The sequence below is a fragment of the Meriones unguiculatus genome, chromosome 7 (genome assembly GCF_030254825.1).
Source record: "Meriones unguiculatus strain TT.TT164.6M chromosome 7, Bangor_MerUng_6.1, whole genome shotgun sequence".
Taxonomy (NCBI): domain Eukaryota; kingdom Metazoa; phylum Chordata; class Mammalia; order Rodentia; family Muridae; genus Meriones; species Meriones unguiculatus.
The window spans coordinates 47,829,249-47,848,900 of NC_083355.1; the positions used below are offsets into that span (position 1 = coordinate 47,829,249).

The following is a 19,652-nucleotide window of genomic DNA, read 5'->3' on the forward strand; positions in this document are numbered from 1 at the left end:
TAAGTCCGCTGAATGAAGCAGCCTGGCAGGCACAGCAAGGCTATTGTTTCTCTGTCCTTGTATCACCACTGACCTGGGTTTCTGGAGACTCTGTCTTCATCTGGGAACAAACTGTCACTTTTCTTGTGAGATTAGCTATTCCAGACTCCATTCATGGAGGTTACCCAATGACCATGCCTCTGATAAGCTACGTTATCTCCTGTATGGGCCCAGGCCCTCAAGGTACCCATCCTTTCCCACATGCACATGTTGAAGTTCTTTTGGGATTGTGTCCCTTGCTATCCCCTCCTCTGTTCTTTTTTTTCCCCCCTCTTTTCACCTATGACCATGATATAGCTGCTTTACCTCAGTGGGGGATGGTTGTTCACTCTTCGTCTCATCCAACTGATGATCCTCTTTCAGGTGTGCCCTTTGCCTCCCCCCACTCCCATGTCTCACCTACCAGGCCTTTGTGTCTTTGAGGTCCATAGCCCAGCTGTGCCAGGCAGCCCCTGCCCTGCCCACCATTCAGCTAGGCCCAGGCGTGGCCTTCTCACAGAGCAAGACAGGCCCTTCTCTTCTGCCCTCATGGTCCCTGGAGGGGCAGAACAAAGGGCCTTGTCTCTGCACTGCTGTCCACTTTCTCTGGGAAAGGCATCTACAATTAGGCATGTTGGAAAAATGCAGCCGATGAGCTGGGTATCTGCTCATTTCCTAGTCTAGGCTCCATGAGAAGTGATTCAGGGGTTCAGCCTGGAGGGTTGTCGGAAGATGAATAAGCTGGCAAAGTTGACTCATTATGTAGGCTCTGCTGTGGTGTGTGTGTGTGTGTGTGTGTGTGTGTGTGAGTGAGTGATGGAGTCAAGCTAGAGCTGATTCTGGTAGACTTGCGTCTGCCTCAGCCTGGATGAATGACACACATGACTTTACTGTCATGAGGTTCTGAATGCCAGAAGTCCAAGATCAAGTGTGATCATGGCTGCCTACATCTGGGGTTGCATGGCTCATGGGTGGCCATCTTCTGTCTTTGTCTCCTGTTATCATCCTCTGAGCTTCTCTCTGTGGCCTGCTTCCTCTTAGGACACCAGCCACACAGATGAAGGTCCACATTAGGGACCTTGTTTCATTTAAATCATCACTGTAAAGAACGTGTAAAGTGCAGGGGTGGGGAGCTGAGAGCAGCCTCATGTGCAATCCCAGCAGAAGTGCTGAGGCAGGAAGAGCCTCAGTTTGAGACTAGCCTGGGTACTATAGCAAGACTTGCTTCAACAAATAAACAAACAACAATAATAAGACAAATAACAAATAAATAAGCTTTTAAGCATCTTGGGCTTTAGGAATTTAGCATGTGACAAAGTGTGGGGACATCTCAGCCAGTAGAGGGCTTTGGGGAGACAGAACATCCCCCAACACTGTGTTCATCCAGTTTCTTCTCTGTTGAATAAACATTTTAAGGAGTGAGTAAGTTGGTTGGCCATGTCAACCTTGTAAAGCTCCTTATGTGGGAAATTTCCTGTATCTTACCTCTTAATGTTCAAGGTGAATCCAGGGAGGCAAGGATTCTGCCTGCAAGGAGCTGGTGATCTTTGGAGACTTTCTATTGGCTGACCAGGCTGGCTTTGAACTGGGAGTTCATTATCTCCTGCATCAGTCCCCTTAATTTAGGATGATAGGTGTGAGCCACCACACCTCACTTTTTTGGAGTTTGTGAGGGACTGTTTTCGAGTTCAGTTTGGAGCTGTGAGTGGTGGGTAAGGGGCCAGGTGAAACTTACAAACAGCACAGAATAGGGTACCCTATTCTAGGCATTTCCATGTCACAGAACAACATCCTAATACAACTCCATCTTGGACCAGCTATTGTCTGAGACAATTGGTCCACAGAAACTTCTGGAAGGTTTTTTAAAAATTTTTGAATGAGGAGGGGTTGACTAGAAGCCAGGCTTGGAGCTGGCCCTTAGGGACAGTGAGGGCAACAGGAACTGCTTTGTCTGTGCGGCCCTGAGTTCACACCCTGGCAGGAGCTGTGATGGTGTCCAGGGGTTATGAGTGCTTGCTGCTCTTCCAGAGGACCAAAGTTCAGTTCCCAGCACCCACTTAGGGCAGCTCACAATCACCTGTAACTCCAGCTCCAGGTAAATATGACATCCTCTTCTGCCCTCTGCCGATACTTGCACACAGAGCATACAGCCAACACAGACACACATAACTAAAGATAAATCGGCTCTTATGGAGTATCAGGGAGCCAGACCTTGGAGGTGGGAGTGCTGTGCATCAGCAGTGCCACCCAGGTCATGGTTCCCTCCTGTTAGTCCTCCCAGAGGCAGAGCTACCTCCTCCCATTCTGTGGTGAGTGAAGCCAGGAAGGGGCTGAGAGATGACAGTGGGGACTCCCATCTTTGTCCGCAGGTCACTGGGATTTCCCCAGGCATTTATTTCCTGATGATGCTGGAGTCCTTGGGCTTGGCTTGGGACCGTGACAAGATCTGTCACAAAGAGATGGACCACAGGGTGGTTGTGACTCTGGAGAGGAAGTGCAAGCCAAAGAACCTGGGGTGCTTGGGGACCCAGTCCTTTTCCCTGGGTGATGATTCTGAGTTAGCTGATGGCTTTAGCAGGGAAAGATGGAGAGGTTAGGGATGGAGTGTCACTACAGGTGTCTGTATCCCCTAAATTTAGAATCCCCTAAATTCTCCCAAACCTGGAACTTGCTGAGCCACTCACTTGACACAGCAGATAGAAGATTCCTCTCCTGGCATCATGGGATGGATTGCCATCCAAAGAGGCAGTGTGAAATGTTGCAGTGGGTCTCCCTGGGGGCTCTGAGAGTACAAGATGCCAAGGCCCATGTGGAAGCTTTTGGGTTTATACTTGAGTGGAATCTTCTCTTTCTTTCTTTGTTTCTCTCTTTCTCTCTCTTTTTCTTCTTTTTCTTCTGCTTCAGTTTCCCAACTCTGGGGATCACAGGCATGCATTATCATGCCCAGCTCCTTTTGTGTATTTGTAAATGTTCTGAAATCTGTGCTCAGCCACTGAGGCAGGTGGTTATCCCTCCAGGCCACTGTACTTCATACCCCTTTGCCAGACATGTCATGAGCCTTGGGGGCATGAGGAGGAGCCAAACTGCCATCTCCTGTACCCCTGATGCTCCAGAGCACCCTGAACTGTGTAACAGTCCTGAGGCTCCAGGGCACTCCTGAGCTATGTGACAGTCACCCCTGTTAAAGCACACTCCTCTGGCTCTGAGAGGTAAGGTTTGGGACATGTTCTCTATAGTGGGCAGTGCTGTGCATTGTGGAACTTGAATAGCATCCCAGCCTTGGCCTGTCAGGAGCAAGTGACACTCATACTTTCTGTGGTCCCCTGAGGAGAGAGTCAGCTTAGGGCCAGCCACTGATGCACATGAGAGATGCTTTCCACACCAATTATCTATGCTGGCCTAGGGCCTAGGCTTTGCTTGGTGACGTGAGTGTCAAGCCCCCATGTGGATACGTTCCCAGGGGGTTGGTGACTGTCACCAAAGGTATTCATAAAAACAGACCATGCAGTCCTAGGTCCCTTGTTAGACTCCTTCTCACAGGTCAGAGAGCCAGTGCTATGTCCTGAAGGTGGAGCCAAGTCCCTGTGGACTTTTGAGGAAACTTGACAGGAGTGTTACCTTCCTGACATTTTGTTGTTATTGTTTGGGTTTTTGTTTTCACTATTGAGATCAAACCTGAGCCTCACAAGCTGGGCAAGGGCTCTGCCACAGTAGTAGGTCATCCTCGAATCCCCTAAATTCTCCCAAACCTGGAACTTGCTGAGCCACTCATTTGACACAGCAGATAGAAGATTCCTCTCCTGGCATCATGGGATGGATTGCCATCCAAAGAGGCAGTGTGAAATGTTGCAGTGGGTCTCCCTGGGGCTCTGAGAGTACAAGATGCCAAGGCCCATGTGGAAGCTTTTGGGTTTATACTTGAGTGGAATCTTCTCTTTCTTTCTTTGTTTCTCTCTTTTTCTTCTGCTTCAGTTTCCCAACTCTGGGGATCACAGGCATGCATTATCATGCCCAGCTCCTTTTGTTTATTTGTAAATGTTCTGAAATCTGGACAGATCCAAAATCTAAAATGCTTGCGATCCCAGCCATTTCCCACAGGGAAATGACCTGTGGGACCTGTGGGAGTCCAAGAGCCAGTGGTTTTTTGTTTGTTTGTTTTTTGTTTTGTTTTATTTGATTTTGAGTGGCTACTTTATTCCCAGCCTGATGGCCAGCCCTATATAGCAGCTTGTGTGAGGTGGAGAGTCCCATGGAGTGATATCACTGGGGGTTCCCACACAGCAGAGCTGACTCAAACTGCACTGTTAGGCTGGTAGAACCAGCCTTCAAGGCAAATTGAGAGCCCCAGTCACCAGAGGCAGGAGGGTTTAGGAGCCTAACTAAGGCCAGTCTGGGCTCCATAGGGAGACCCTGGGGCTTTGCTACTGCAGTAAGACTAGCTGTCTCATCAACTTTAAGTAGAAAGTGGAAGTTGGTTCCTTTCAGGTGGCTCTGCTCCTGCAGCCTAGTGACAAGCAGTCTGTAGAAATTCTAGAAAGGTCTACACAGATATCTGTTCTGCCTGCTTCCAGTGTCCTTTGCTGCCCATGGGGCAAATGTTCTAGAGCCTGGGCACACACAGGGCCCGTGTCCTGCCTCCCACCTGCAACCAGAGCCTGTCTACATGTCATAGGTTTGACCTCTGCCATTGTAAGATCCTGTGACACCTGCAGAGGACTCTGCTTCCCCCAGGTCCTCTATCTTTCCCACATGTTCTTGTCTGACACAAGTGACAGTCTAAACTCCTCCTCACATTTGTGGGGCTTCAGGATCTGACTGTCTCTGCTTTGGCTCCTCTCATGTCCACACTGGATGACACCCTGTTTCCAAACTAACAGCTGGCCCATGCTCCCACTGCCCTCATGTGGCCCCTGTCCCATGCTCCTTGTATACCAGGCTGCCTCCAGATGTATCTGGCTCTGGCTGCTTTCCTGCCTCCCCACTTCCCCTACCCAAATATCCACCTTGACATTATGGGTTTGTGGGTCTCCCCACTCCTCAGATGCTTGGGACAGGTCCTTCTTTGCTGTGTGGGTGGTTGTCCTTATGCTGGAGGAGCCAAAACCACCTCGTGGCCCCTGTTCCATGCATGCCACCAGAAATGTCCCACCCAGGTAGTGGTGGCCAAAAAACGGTCTGAGCCTGTCAGTCCTGTCTAGGGTACCTAGTGGTTGTGGAAATGAGCCTTTATTGTGGTTCAGAGTCATTCACCTCTGTCATGGCCACATTCTCATGCCAGTTACCCAGTGGCAGACTGTGGGAACCCTGGAGTGGTGTTCATTGATAGGGGCATGGGGGACACACTGTTGTGGAAAATGATGTAAGAGGACCAGGAGTTCCAGACCACCCAGGGCTGCAGAAACTTCGCCTTGGTGAAGACAGGTGGACCAGGACTGGGGCTCAGTTGGTGGAGGGCTTTCCTAGGGTATAGAAAGCCCTGAGCTCCATCTCAGCACCACAGAAACACACCTTAACATCTAGGTAGGATGGAAGATTTGGGCTTTAAAGTTAGCCTTAGCTTCATGGTGGGTTGGAGGCCAGCTACATAAGATCTTTTTAAGAAAGAAAGAGACAGAGATAAGACACTGGCTTTTGGGGACACAGGCAAGTAGAACCCAGGCTGGGAGAGCTGCCTTAAGAGGCTGGTGAGAGAGTGGGTAACAGATGGTAATTAAGGTGGACTGGCTTATACTTGAAGGGCTGCTGTTCCAGCCTACCTGATCCCTCAGATGGCAAGAGGGGCCTGAGGAAGGAAGAATCGCATGTTCTGAGCCCTGGGGAGGCTCCATAGTACCCTTTCACCGTGTTCAAGCTTGGGAAACAGAAGGCCACAGTGACCGGCAAGGCTTGCTGGCAGCACCCTGGAACCACTACATGTCGGCCCTCTGTGTCCCCTCTTCGCTCCTAGATGCAGTGCTGGGATGTCATAGTGGCCACCAGCCAGGTGTCTTAAAACAATAAGAATGGAATTTTCTGGATCTGTAGGCCCTAAGTCCCAAATCCTGGAGACTGCCTTCTTCAGAGGCTTCAGGGAGAGGCTCCTTCTTGCCTCCTCCAGGACTGGGGACTTGTGTGGCCAGTGGCTCAGGTCACATCCTGCGCAGAGAGTCTCCATCTTTGCGCAGCTCCCTCTGAGTTTGCATGTTCTTTATTATGTCCTCATTTGACACAGGTCTTGATGAGTAGCCCTGCTGGCAGGAACTTCTAGACCCTCCTGCCTAAGTCTTGGGGCTGTGGCTTAGAAGCAGAGTGGTTGCCCAGTGTGTGTGAGGTCCTGGGTTCCATTCCCTGAGATGGAAAACAAACAAACAAACAAACTTGAGTGCTGTGAACACGGGATTATATCACCACACCAGCCTTGTGTCTTCTAAGAGTGCCAGGCATTGCTTTAGGACTCGTTCTAAATTCCTATGATATCTTCTCAACTCCTGGCTTCTGTCAAGACCCTCTTCCCAAGTAGCTTCACACTTCAAGGCTCCCAGTGAGTGTGGATCCCAGGAAGCAGTACAACCAACTTCCAGCCTGGCCATTGGTGCCCTTTATGCTCCTGGCTCACACTGAAAGCTATGGCTGGAAGTTACAGATCCCTGTTATGCCTTGTAGCCCTTGGGCATCCTACAGTGTGGCCCCTTGCAGTGTCTGGGCCACTAGACACCTACAGTTCTCCTGGTATTTGAAGCTAGACTTTGTCTAGAGGCTAGTCAACCCATGATACATTCCTAGGGCCACCTACACTTTTTTGTCTTTGCAGTGTGTTTGAAGTAGAAACCATGACCTTCTTCATGGTAGTGTGTGTGTGTGGGGGGGGGGGGAGTTTCTAGGCAGTGGCTCCACCCCTGAGACACTTCCCCAGCCCCTCACTGGGGAATTCTGGGCAGGGGTTCTACCTCTTAGATACAGCCACAGTACATCTCCTCTTGGGGGAGGGAATGCTTCTGTGAGCTCCTATTTTTTCTGCTGCACACTGGTCCATCCATCCTAGAAGCTGAGTTGTGAAGTGTTCTCTTAACTCCCAATGCCTTTGCATTGGGACCATCTTATATCTGGGGCTGGGGCAGGGCTGTCCTGAGGCTTCTCTAGCTCTGATATATGCAACTGTCAGATCAATTCGTTTCAATCACTCATCAGCATATTTTTAATCCTTCTTATATAGTAATTAGGTGATGGGTGTGGTGTACACGGCTGAGATCCGAGCCCCTCTACAGGGTGAGGCAGGAGGATGGGCTATTCTAGGCCAGCCTGGTCTGTATAGTCAGGCTGTGTCTAGGGGTTCGGAATAAGGCACACACTTACAAATACAAACAGAAATTGAGAACCACAGGGAACAGAGAGGAATAGTGGGTTTCGGAGGATCCCTTACCTCTCTGCCCATCCTACCCTAACACCAGCCTTCTCCTTTTAGCTGGGGAATGATTTCACCCGCTAAACACGTGGCTTCAAATTATGGCCTTATATAAACGAGTCGGCTGCTCTGCTCTTGGTGGGGCCCCACTCTGCCTCCTCTGGTGAATTCCAAAGTGGCTGCCAGAATGTTGCTCCAAGCCTCAGCTTTTCATGCAGGAGGCTTGGCATGCATAGAACCTGTGTTCAGCTCGCATCTCCATCCTGGTGCCTCATATGTCCTTTCATGGGTCAAGAGTTGGTGTCTTCTTGGAGTCAGGATTGCTGCTAAAGCTTGGTTATATGTATGCAGTGTATATGTTGAATTCATGTGCTGCATATATGTGTAGATGTTCATACTTGTGAAGCCCAGAGCAAGCTGTTCCTATCTTCTATCCCTCTCCACTCTGTTCTATGAGACAGTCTTCTTGAAGCAGACGTGCTGTTTTGTGAGGCTCGCTGGCCACTGAGCTTACTACCAAAATACTGGGACATCACATGCAGCCGGGCCTGGAGCTTGTTTGTTTCTTTGTTTTGTTTTAGGCAGAGTCTTACAGTGTAGCGCTGGCAGGCCCCAAACTTACTACCTAGACCAGGCTGGCTTCATTCACTTACCTCTGCCTACAGTGTCCTGGGATTCAAGGTGTGTTAACTGGCTTTTTCACATAGGTTCTGGGGATTCAAACTTGAGTCTTCACCACCGGGCAGTGATTGTTCTTGGCGGCTAAGCCATCTCCCCAACTCTCCTTCAGGTTTTAGGAGGATGCTCAAACCAGGTGTGGCCCCCTCACCTGCGCTTGGCACACTAGGGAAGTGAAGGTAGAAGGGTTATGTGTTCAGGGCCAGCCTTGGCTGCAGATTGAGACCTTATCTCAAAATATATGGGAATGTCCTCACTTAACATGGTATACAGACTGTGGAATTAGCAGAGATGCACCGTGCTGTTAGCATGTGCACACATATACACACATGTGGATAATCATACATGCACACCCCATCTACATAGAGGACCTGTCCATATACCCTAAGGGAATCCTTTACCTTAGGTTCCTCCCTCCTCAGTCCAGGACAGCCACTGTTGTCACTGATGTGCTATCCTCTATGGAGCTTCTCATTGATGACTCATGTGCATGCCCTTTCTAGTGTGGCTGCCTTCCCTTAACATCAGAGCTATTTTTTTAAGGAAGTCTCTCATTGTGTATGGCTTCAAACTGGTGGCAATCCTCCTGCTTCAGCTTCCCTGCTAATAGGATCACAGTGTGAGCTGGGAGGTTTGTTTACACTATTTCTCAGAGCTGCACCTTATTCATTTTTGTGGCTGAGTAGTATTCTGCATCTGTCCACAGCCATTTTGTTTCTGATAATCCCCTTGGATGATCTACCATGTTGATTTCATTTGGTAACAAAAGCATTGTGTGTGTGTTTGATTATACACACATGTGCATGATGGTGTACATGCATGCAGAAGCCAGATGAAAATATCAGGTGTCTTCTTCCATTGTGCTTTACCCTAGATTTTGAGGCAGGGTGTCTCATGGAACTGGAAGCTAGACAGTTGGCTGGCCCTTGAGTCTTGGCACCCTTTTGTCCCCACTTCTCCAGCACAGAGGTTATACGCACACACTACCATGCTTGGCTTTGACTTTGTCTGTTGTTTTGTTTTGAGACAGGGTCTCTCTGTGTAGCCCTGGCTGTCCTGGAACTCACTCTGTAGACCAGGCTGGCCTTGAACTCCCAGAGATCCACCAGCATGCTGGGATTACAGGTGTGTGCCAACACCGTCTGGATTCATGCGTGGCTTTTTGTGTGGGTTCTGGGGATCCACGTTCAGGACTTGATGTGTACATGGCAGGCACTTTGCCCCCTGAGCCATCTCCCCAGCCCCAAGAGAACTAACTTTCTGAACAACTCTTTCAGGGACTGTTCCTGGCAGCTTGGGGCTCTATATTTTTTCCCTTCTAATATATATATATATATACACACACACACCATGCGCGTGCATGTGCATGGTGTATGTTGGGGGAATACTTGTACTTCTTGTCCTGAGGTAGTAGTATAGTCTTTGAGTTCATGGCCAGCATGCACCACAGAGTATTACTCAAGAGAAATTAAAAATAAGACAGAAGATAGTTTCTCATGACTTCCTCTGCACTGCCCAGGCCTGCTATGGGACCAAGCTGTCTGTCCTTTACAGGGGCTACAGATACTGGCTCCATGGTCCCATATGTGCACCCTTTCCTGACACACCAGGGGATTCTCAGGGTATAAGTTTCACATCCATTTAAGACAGAATGTCAGGCAGGAGTTTTACTGTGACTTAGCAGTAAAACTCCTGCCCAGTGGAGCCCTGGATCTTTTCCTTAGTGTGTCTTTGTGTTTCCTGTCTCTGTGTGTAAGTTTTTCTTTTTTCGTTTTGGTTTGTTTGAGCCAGGATTTCATTGGTTTTGAAACCCTAGGCTCAAGCAGGCCCCCATACATGCACCTGGTTTGAAGATGGATACATGGTCCTTACAGGCAGGCTTCATCCTGGCACCAGATGCTCCTGGGTAAGATGGCTAGTTGCCAAGGGCTTCCTATGCAGGTCCCATGGGAGGGGATTTCCTGGAAGAGGTGGCTATCAAAGGAAGAGTCACCTTAGCTGGTATTAGCTGATGGTTGTGCTCTCTGCCCACAGCCTGGCAGGGCAGCAAGTATTTTGAGTAAGATGCCTTATCAATTTCCTTCCGTGGATGGGGCTCTATTAACTGTCCCCATCCTCAAGTGAGCCTCGTCCTCAACTCTGAGGAGTCAGTTTCTGAAGCAAGAGCCAGAGCTGGTCACAGGTGGCCCCAGTCTGCATCTGTAGCATGTCCAGAGGGGCTCAGTCAAGAGGCTTTTGGGAGGACAGGTGGCAGTACCCCACAGCCTAGACAGCTCCCATCAATGGGCTCTGTTAGGGAGTAGTGGCTGCGCTCTAGTATAACATCTGGTTACCTGTGTCCAGGCATCCTGGTGGCAAACAGTCCAGAGACCTGGGCCATGCAGTTGGCACGCACCCTGGGGCCACCTCCCAGAACACATTTCCTAGGAGGGGTGGTTTTCTCTGAGCCTGGCTGTGGGCATGTTTCTTCAGTGTTGGTCATGGGCCCAAGGGTAGATGTGTATAGGCTCATGTGTGCAAAGGTGTGGAGGGGCTTGCGTGAGGGCATGTTTGTATGAGCTTATGCCCAGCTTATGTGCACAGGGCATGTGTGTTCATGTATGTATTTATGTGCATGTGTTTGTGCAGATGTGAGCATGGGGTCATGTAGACTCAGTATTGGTGCTTGTGGGTCCACAAGCAGTGTGCAGACAGGTGTCATTTGACAAATGTTTTTTAAGTACTCATCATTGGTCTTTGTTATCATTTGTCAAATGTCACTCTAACACAGCTAGACCATTGATAGATCTCGTGTAGGGTTCTCTATTGTATCTGCAGGCCGTTTTTGACTGCAAATCTGTGAGCAGTGAATGACTATTGGCACGTGGGTGGGTGTGACTGAAAAGGGTGTAGAATTTCAGTTTGAGTTCCTGTGTTCCTCAGAAAAACTGTTCTTGCACTCTGTTGGCACAACCTGGAACTTTCTATCACTGACTCTCTTAGTTAGCCAGGTGAGCATGGCTGTAGGCCCCACCCCTGAGCCCCTGCTGTGCTTACAGACTCTCTTTGTCCTTGCTAAATGAACAGGGTCTGTATAGCTGTAGCCCAGGCTAGTCTAGAACTCAGGATCCTTTTGCCTCAGCCTCCCAGTTGCTGGGGTGATAGGTGTGTGTTCGCAAACCTAACTCTTCGGTCAGTGGGGTTTTGTTTTGTTTTCCATGTTTTTGTTGTGTGTGTTATTGTCCTATGGAGGTCACAGGACACCTTGTGGGACATAGGTTCTCTGCTTCAAGCCAGGGGTGGGTCTTGAAGTTTCAGTTTATATTGTCAGGCGAGCACCAGCACCTGTGGAGCCATCCTCCCTCTGTGGTCCAGGGCGTCCTTAAGGTCACATCACCCTATTATCAGTCTGTAAAGGTATGATTGCTTCACAGGAAGCTTTGTGTGGCATTTGTAGGTTGTGATATGAGCCTGCTGCTGTGATCAAGGTCAGAGGCTCTTGGATCTCATGACCTTCCTCGTCACACCACCCTGAAGCAGCCAGCAGCCAGCAGCCAGCTTCCTGTTTGGCCAGCTGCGTTTTAAAGAATCCTCTGTACAAGGAGCATTCGGCCTGAGTGCCTCCATTTTACTAAAGTCATGTAAAAGTCACCAGTTGAAAATGACAGTTCCTCAGCAGGTAGTGGGTCAGTTTTGTGCAACCCTCACTGCTGTCCAACCTGGAACCTGACCATTGCCCTGGAAGACCTAGCACCCCATCCCTGGCAGTCTCTGCTCTGCTTCCTGCCTTGTGGATTGGCTTACTCTAGCCATTCTTGTCAACAGGGTAACACACTGGATATCAGTGTTGGTTTCTATTTCTATTTTTGTCATGCAGACTAGTCTTGTCTCAAATCTCCTGTGTAATCAAGGATGTCCTTGAACTCCTGATCCTCCTGCTTTCATGTTGGGGTGACAGGTGCAACATTTTGAGGGCTGGAACCCAGGACTCCACATGCCAACTGAACAATAGCTATATCATGTTTCCTAGCTTCATCCATGGTATACTGTGTACCAATACAGCATTCCCTTTCAAAGCTGAGTAGTCTACCGTGTGACTGGACTATATTTATCCTTTCTTCCATTCAAGAGCATTTGGTGTGTTTCTGCATTTTAATGCAAGCCAAGCTGTATGTGTTCATGGATTGGGATTTGAGTTCCTGAGCTTTTGGGTGTAGAAGATGAGAATTTTCAGGTCTGTGTATACTGTTTGGGGGCTGGGGTTTTTCCAGTGGTTATGTCTTAGTGGCTCCTTTTGTGCCTGTGCTGAGTTGGAGTTCATGGAGTTCATGGATCCTCTGGCTATGGATGCTGTGGTGGTGTCTAGTCCAGGGCTCTTAGGAACACACTGCTGAGGATGTTGACTTGCCTTTACTCTGTTTCTCTAGAGAGATTCATGGGGAATGCCTGGGATCTACTGGATTAATGATAAACATTTAAACCAGCTTCCAGGGGCCAGTGAGATGATAGCTTAGCAAGTACAGGTGCTTGCTGCTAAACCCAGTGACCTGAGCTCAGTCCCCAGAACCCAAATGGTGGAAGGAGAGAACTGACCTTTGCAAGTTGCCCTCTGATGTGCACCTGTGCATTGTAGCAGAAGTGCACACTCACAATAGGAAAATAAACAAATGTCCCAAATGCCTGTGGCGCACAAGTGTGACCCAGCACCCAGGAGGCAGAGGCAGGAGGATTGCCACAAGACTTAGACTAGCCAGGCTATAGTGTAAAACTATCTGAAACTACAAACAAACAAACAAACCAGAGCAGGGCCCAGAGTGGTGCCGCCCACCTTTAACCCCAGCATTTAGGAATCAGAGGCAAACCTGGGAATTGCGCCAGCCTAATCTGGCTGGAACATAGCAGGTTCCAAGGTACCCAGGACCTCATATTGAGACCCTGTCTGAAAAGACAGGCCAAAAACAGAGCAACAACAAAAGTGTTCACAGGGTCAACCAGTAACACAGTGTCTCTGTGTGTATTTGTGTGTGTGTGTGTGTGTGTGTGTCTGTGTATTTGAGTGTTTGCATATTTATGCTTGAGTGTACTCTTACCATGGTGCATAATTGGAGGTCAGAAGGCTTCTGGGGGATCAGTTTGCTTTTTTTCCCCCTTCCTTCTTTCTTTTTTCTTTGCGTTGATTTTTTTTTTTTTTTTTTTTTTTTTTTTGAGACAGGGTCTTGTGTATCCTAAGCTTGCCTACAACTTGCCGAGTATCTGAGTCTGTCTTTGAACTCATGATCGCTGCCTTCCCTCCTCTGCCTTCCAAATGCTACAGTGATGATCATGTGCCACCCCACCCAATCTCTGCCTGCTTCTGAGGCATGGTCTTCCATTTTTGCAGAGCTGGTGCTGTGTACCCTCTCATCCTGTCTCACTGTAGGACTCTGAGCTACAGCTGTGTGCTGTCCCATTTGGCTCTTTGTGTGGGCTTCAGGAATTTAGCCCAGCATCAGGTTCTGGCAGGCACTTTTGCCTTTAGGCTGTTGGTCCTGAAGACAGTAAGAAGTGTCTAAATGTCTTTCTTTTGTTTGTTTGTTTGTTTTATTTGGTGTGGGGGTGTTTTGTATGTATATATGTGTGTACACCATGCCTTTGGTAGTTAGGACATTTAGAAATGGAGGCTACAGAATTGACTCAGCAGTTAAAAACACTGGCTGCTATTCCAGAGGACCCAGGTTTGGTTCCCGGCACCCACATGACAGCTCCCAACTATCTGCAAATGCAGTTCCAGGAGATCCAGGACCCTCTTGTGACCTCTTTGGGCACTAGGTATGCAGTGGTCTTGACATGGAATTCATACATGTGAATTTTTCTGCAGATCATGGCTCTAACTATGGGGCTGGGTGGATTTGGGGCTTTGCTTGCTTGAGTGTTTGTTTCCTGCTGTTTTGAAACACTGGGTGTTGAAGCTGCCGAGTCACACTTCTGCAAAGTTAGAAGCTAGCAAATGTCTGGATGTGGCTTTGAAGTAAATACTGCAGCCCTCCATCTTGTTGGTTGCATATCCCAGCCCTCCTCACTTTTTAATTTGAGACAGTTAGTTAGTTAGCTGAGTTACCCAGGCTAGCCTTTAATTCATACCCTCCTGCCTCAGCATCCCCAGTACCTGGGTTGCTAGGTGTGTGTTGCCCCCAAGTGCACCTGATGCACTGAACCAAATATCTTATCTTGTGGATCTGGGGATTGAATCTCGGGAATACCAGGCAAATTCCCCACCACAAAGCTGTACCTCAGCCTCAGATGATCCAGATTCTACCAAAAGATATGCGCTTACAGCTGCTGGATGGGAAAAGACCCAAAAGTGAAACTTGTGACTTGTCTGCCTTGAACATTTCCATGGTGCTTATGGGAACCAACACTGTCACCTTGTCACAGGGAGCTTCTTTTAGCCTTACACCTCCTGACACTTCACAGCTCAGGATCCCAGAGCTAATGTCATCTCTCAGCTGCTAGTCCAGCCTTTTAGGCTTGTGGTACCTAGTCACACTTCTGCAGAGTGAGGAGCTAGTAAACAGCTTTTTAGCCCCTGATCTCTCCTGTGACCACTCTGTTTTAGTATTGCAGCAAAAGCAGCCACACACAGGATTTTGGCCTTGGAATAAAAATTTGTTTATAAACAGGCAGTAGGACCACATACCCACTTTTTATTGGTCAGTCTCGTGAATGAACTCCTCTTCATCCTTTAGAGCCCCTCTTTCATGTCACCACACCTCTTACAGCTTCTTCACTCCCTAAGATAATTACTCCTACTGTGTTTCATTTACTTTGGGGGTTCCGGGCCAGCTTTTCCTGCTGTGTTTAAGCAAAGGCTTCATTTCTCTTCAGTTGATACACAGTGGGCTCCTGCATTTGACTGGTATTGATTTTGTGCCTCTTGCTGCAAGATATCACACTGGCTGTTACCAGCATTAACTGATCTTGTTTTTGCAGCCTTCAAAAGTAAATGCATTTTATTAAAAATAATTTTCTTCAAGATTGGGGGAGCATGGCTCAGCAATAAATCCCCTGCCTTGATTCTCCCAAGTGAGCGGCTGGGGATCATGGCTCAGGGGTGGAGCTCCTGCCTAGAATCCCCACTGAGGGGCTGGGCTCAGGGATATTGCCCTGCCTTATCTGTAGGAAGCTTTGGTTTTTTTTTTGTTTGTTTCCCACAAAGGAAAAAAGGTAAATGGAAACACTTGGGTCCTCACTCAAAACCAGCTGATTGCTTCTGGTCTGAGCTGCCTTGGTGGGTTTTGCCGCGCTCTTTGTGCCTTTGTGATCACCAGGCTAACCACTGCCTCCCTTCCAGTTGCAGGAGGTGCATGCCCACCAATGAGGCATGCTGAAGCCAGGAGGACTGCAAGATGAGTGTGCAAGAGGCTGGCAGCTTAGGCCGTCGGCAGCAGGCCACCTACCACCTGCACATCTATCCGCAGCTGTCCAGCACTGGGAGCCAGGCCTCATGCTGTGTGACCGCCACCAAGGATAGCACAACGACCGACATCATCAGAGATGTGGTGGCTAGCCTGCACCTAGATGGTTCAAAGCGCTACGTGCTGGTGGAAGTGAAGGAGTCAGGCGGGGAGGAGTGGGTGTTGGATGCCAGCGATTTGCCGGTGCACCGTGTACTGCTGTGGCCACGACGCGCTCAGGATGAGCACCCGCAGGAGGATGGCTACTACTTCGTACTGCAGGAGCGCAATGCCGATGGCAGCATTCAGTACCTGCACATGCAGCTGCTGGCCCAGCCCACAGCTGCACGGCGCCTGGTGGAGCGTGGGCTGTTGCCGAGACCTCAAGCCGACTTTGATGACCTGTGCAACCTGCCAGAGCTGACCGAAGCCAACCTGCTGCAGAACCTGAAGCTGCGCTTCATGCAGCACAAGATCTACACATACGCAGGCAGCATCCTGGTGGCCATCAACCCCTTCAAATTCCTGCCCATCTACAACCCCAAGTATGTGAAGATGTATGAGAACCAGCAGCTGGGCAAGCTGGAGCCGCATGTGTTTGCACTGGCTGACGTGGCCTACTATGCCATGTTGCGCAAGCGCGTGAACCAGTGCATTGTCATCTCGGGTGAGAGTGGCTCTGGCAAGACACAGAGCACCAACTTCCTCATCCACTGCCTCACTGCGCTCAGCCAGAAGGGCTATGCTAGTGGCGTCGAGAGGACCATCCTGGGTGCAGGGCCCGTGCTGGAGGTGAGCATTGGGGCCTAGAGGCAAAGGGCAGAGGATGGGGAGCGCTGGTCTGCTACCCCAGCTCGTTGTGATGCTCGGGGGTCTTCCCAGTACTCACTGAGCATGTGCGAGGCTGTGTCTTTATCCCAGAGTGCACTGAGCTTGCACACCACCCAGGTTCCACAGCTAGCACTACACAGAGAAAGTGCACATAAAGTGCCCTATCTTTGGCAGTTGGGTTGGACGAGACAGGGCAACAGGCTTAGAGTTAGCTCCTTAGAACCAGCCCATGTATTTGGGGTATCAAGAATGCCTCCAGTAGTCCTGGCCCTGGGGTGGCTGGGAAGACTGTAGGGCTCCGGGATGTGCATTTTACCCAGAGGTGCTTACTGTTAATGATCTGCTTGTGAGGGAGGCCGCATGCCCAGGCCCAGGTAGGCCAGACCTCAAGTATAAGAGCATCCAAAATAGGAGAGGAGAGTGGCAGGGTTCACATGTCTTTGGTGTTGTTCATCTGCCTTCAGGTCCTGGGTGTCCTCATGTTAAATGTCAGAGGGCATATCAGGAGCAGGAGGGAGATGGTGCCACAGCATATTGGGAGGAGACCACCCCAAACTCCCAACCTTATGCCTGCTGCCCAGGGTCCCAGGTTCCATGGGAGCCACTGACATGTCACTGTGGGCATGCCTTCTGGGCATGGGCGACAGAAGGAGTGAGTGAGCGAACCCAGCTCTGGGTATCTTAGGGTGAGGTGTTAACCTGTCTCAGACCACAGTACAGCTAACTCAGGGTGACTTTGGGCTCAGAGTTCACAACTCTGAAGTTGGGTCTCATGTTCTGTTCTTCTTTCTATTTTTGAGTAGTAAGCTTTCTCTCTCTCTTTCTCTCTGTCTCTCTTTCTCTATTCGTTTTGCTTACAAAGTCGCTTCTGGTGCCTGGAGAAACTGGAAGAGGCATGAGATCTGCTAGAACTAAGTTACAGACAGTTGTGAGCTGCTCTGTGGGGAATCAAATGTGAGGACATGGAAGAGCAGCCAGTGCTCTTAACACTTGAGCCATCTTGCCAACCCTTCTTTCTCAATAGACTTTTTTTTAAAAAATCAGTTAATTTTGTGTGTATGTTGGGGGGAGGTATGTGTGCCACAGTGCACAAGTGGAGGTCAGAGGACAACCTTTAGGGGCTAGTCTTCCCTTGTGAGAATCCCAGGGATGGAACTCAGATTATCAGACTTGCTGTCGAGTGCCTTGCCTACTGAGTAGTATTGCTGGCTGCCAGTGCATTTGTTTGTTTGTTTTGTTTCTCTGTGTGGTCCTGGCTGTTCTGGAACTCAGTCTGTAGACCAGGCTGGCCTCAGAACTCACCTGCCTCTGCTTCCGACTGCTGGGATTTAAAGAGTGCTCCACCAGCGCCCAGCTCAGTAGATTTTTTTTCAAAGCAGCATCAGGACACAAACCTGTCAGGACCCTCTTCTCAATTCCTGCCTTTTCTTTTATGGCTGCCATGGTGTGTTTATTGGAACTGAAGCCAGTGCTCACATACTGTTTTTACCTAAGCCAGTAGCACCTCAGGGACACCAGTATGATACCCTTGGCTACCACCTTAGTGTGGTGCAGTGTTTCCTCCATTCTAGGAACCTGCTCTTCTTCCTCATTCATCCCTACCTGGCAGTCTCCATGCCCCACGGGTCAAAATCACAATGCTCACAGGGTCAAAATCACTGTGCCCCTGGCAGTTTGGTCCTGCTAAGTCATTTGTGCCTGAGCTTCCTCTGTGTTTTGTGACTCGGGAACTTTTTTCCCTTGCTAAGTAACATCCCCTGACAGTTGATATGTGCAGGCTCTGTGTCTAGATTCAGCTGACAGTAGACCAGTCTGTGTGGGGCCTGGTGTCAGCACAGTACTTTCCTCACCAGCATAAGGACTTGGGTTTGACCCCCAGAGCCCTGGACATTGCTGGGCATGGCTGTGTGCAAATCCTAGCACTAGATACAGAGACAGGAGGCTGGGGCTCAGTGGCCAGCCAGAGTAGAAAAGGGGTGAGCTCCAGGCCAGGGAGAGGCCCTGCCTCAAAGGAGGCCATCAGTGTTCCAGGGAAGGATACCCAGGCTGTCCTCAGGCCTCTGCATGCCGCATGCTTGCATACATTGTGCGCCACTGTGTGCACAAGCACTGAAATATCAGATGATGCTGGAGAGATGGCTTAGCAGGTAAGGGCACTTAGTACTCTTACAGAGGACCAGAGTTCAATTCCCAGCATCCACATGGTGGCTCACAGCCATCTCTAATTCCAGTTCTAGAAGATCTGGTCCCCAAGGGCTCCTGCCAAGCAGTGCACATAAACTCATGCAAGCAGCCACACAGAACAAACAAAATACATAGGAAATCTTAAAAACAAAGAGCAAAAGCAAAGCTATGGGAGCCCCGTTTGATCTGTACTGATCACACAGACCTCCCTGTTACTGTCCGCAAGCAGGACTGTTAGCAGATTCTTAGTCATGTGGAGAAGTCATGGGAAAGGCTTCAGAAGGGTGTGGCCTGGGGTGTCTACCACAGTGACCCTCCCCCCCTCCATGAGTGCCAAACCAGGATGGGCATGACCCTGATATGGGAGACTTTTATCCTTAGGGTCCCTGGAGGAAGGAGTTGGGGTGGGTGGTCCCCATTATCCTATGACCTTTTCCTGCCCCCTTCCCGTCGCCCTTCATGAAGGGCTGCTGTCTGCTATGCAGATTCTCTGCAGTTAGTTCTAGCCTGCTGCATCCATCTGGGTTCCTCTTCTACCTGAGATCATTGCAGGCCATCATCTAAAGTCACAGGCTCAGCTGTGCACCAACATGGGCGGTATGTTTCTGCTTTTTTCCCCACAACGAATAGGAAGGTCCCGTGTTGCATAAACTTTTTAAAAATATTTTTATTTTATGTGTGAAGGTGTCAGATTCCTTGGAACTGGCATTACAGATAGTTGTGAGTTGCTATGTGGATGCAGGTCCTTTGGAAGAGCAGACAGTGCTCTTAACTACTGAGCCATTTCTCCAGCCCTTGCATAAACTAAAAACAAAAACAAACAAAAAAAACCCTTAAAAACAACAATAACAACAATACTGAGTAACAGAATAGGTTTTCTAAGCCAAGCACAGAGGCCCATACCTCTTGTCTCAGCACTTGGGAGTTTGAGCCAGGAGGATCAGGAATTTAGGGTCATCTTTGGCTACTTAGAGAGCTTGAGGCCAGCCTGGGCTACGTGAGACCCTGACTCAAAAAGAGAAAAGAATTTAGGTTCCCTTTTGATCAGGCTTCTCTGACTTGTATCAGTTCATCTGTGCAGTTCAGCTGCCCGTCCCAAATACAGAAGTCTTCCTCAGATTTAGCCTTAGTTACCAACAGTCAGCCGT

At 49.3% G+C, this 19,652-nt stretch overlaps 1 protein-coding gene across 19 annotated transcripts in view; it reads left to right on the forward strand.

Moving 5' to 3' along the window:
• Positions 1-19,652, forward strand: part of Myo9b (myosin IXB) — an 89,323-nt gene that overhangs the window by 2,862 nt on the left and 66,809 nt on the right. For all 19 annotated transcript variants that reach the window (XM_060387385.1, XM_060387388.1, XM_060387387.1 and 16 more), the window contains exon 2: positions 15,387-16,281. In XM_060387385.1, the coding sequence (XP_060243368.1) occupies positions 15,442-16,281 (840 nt within the window). In that variant the 5' untranslated portion in view covers positions 15,387-15,441. The remainder of the gene's footprint in view (positions 1-15,386; positions 16,282-19,652) is intronic.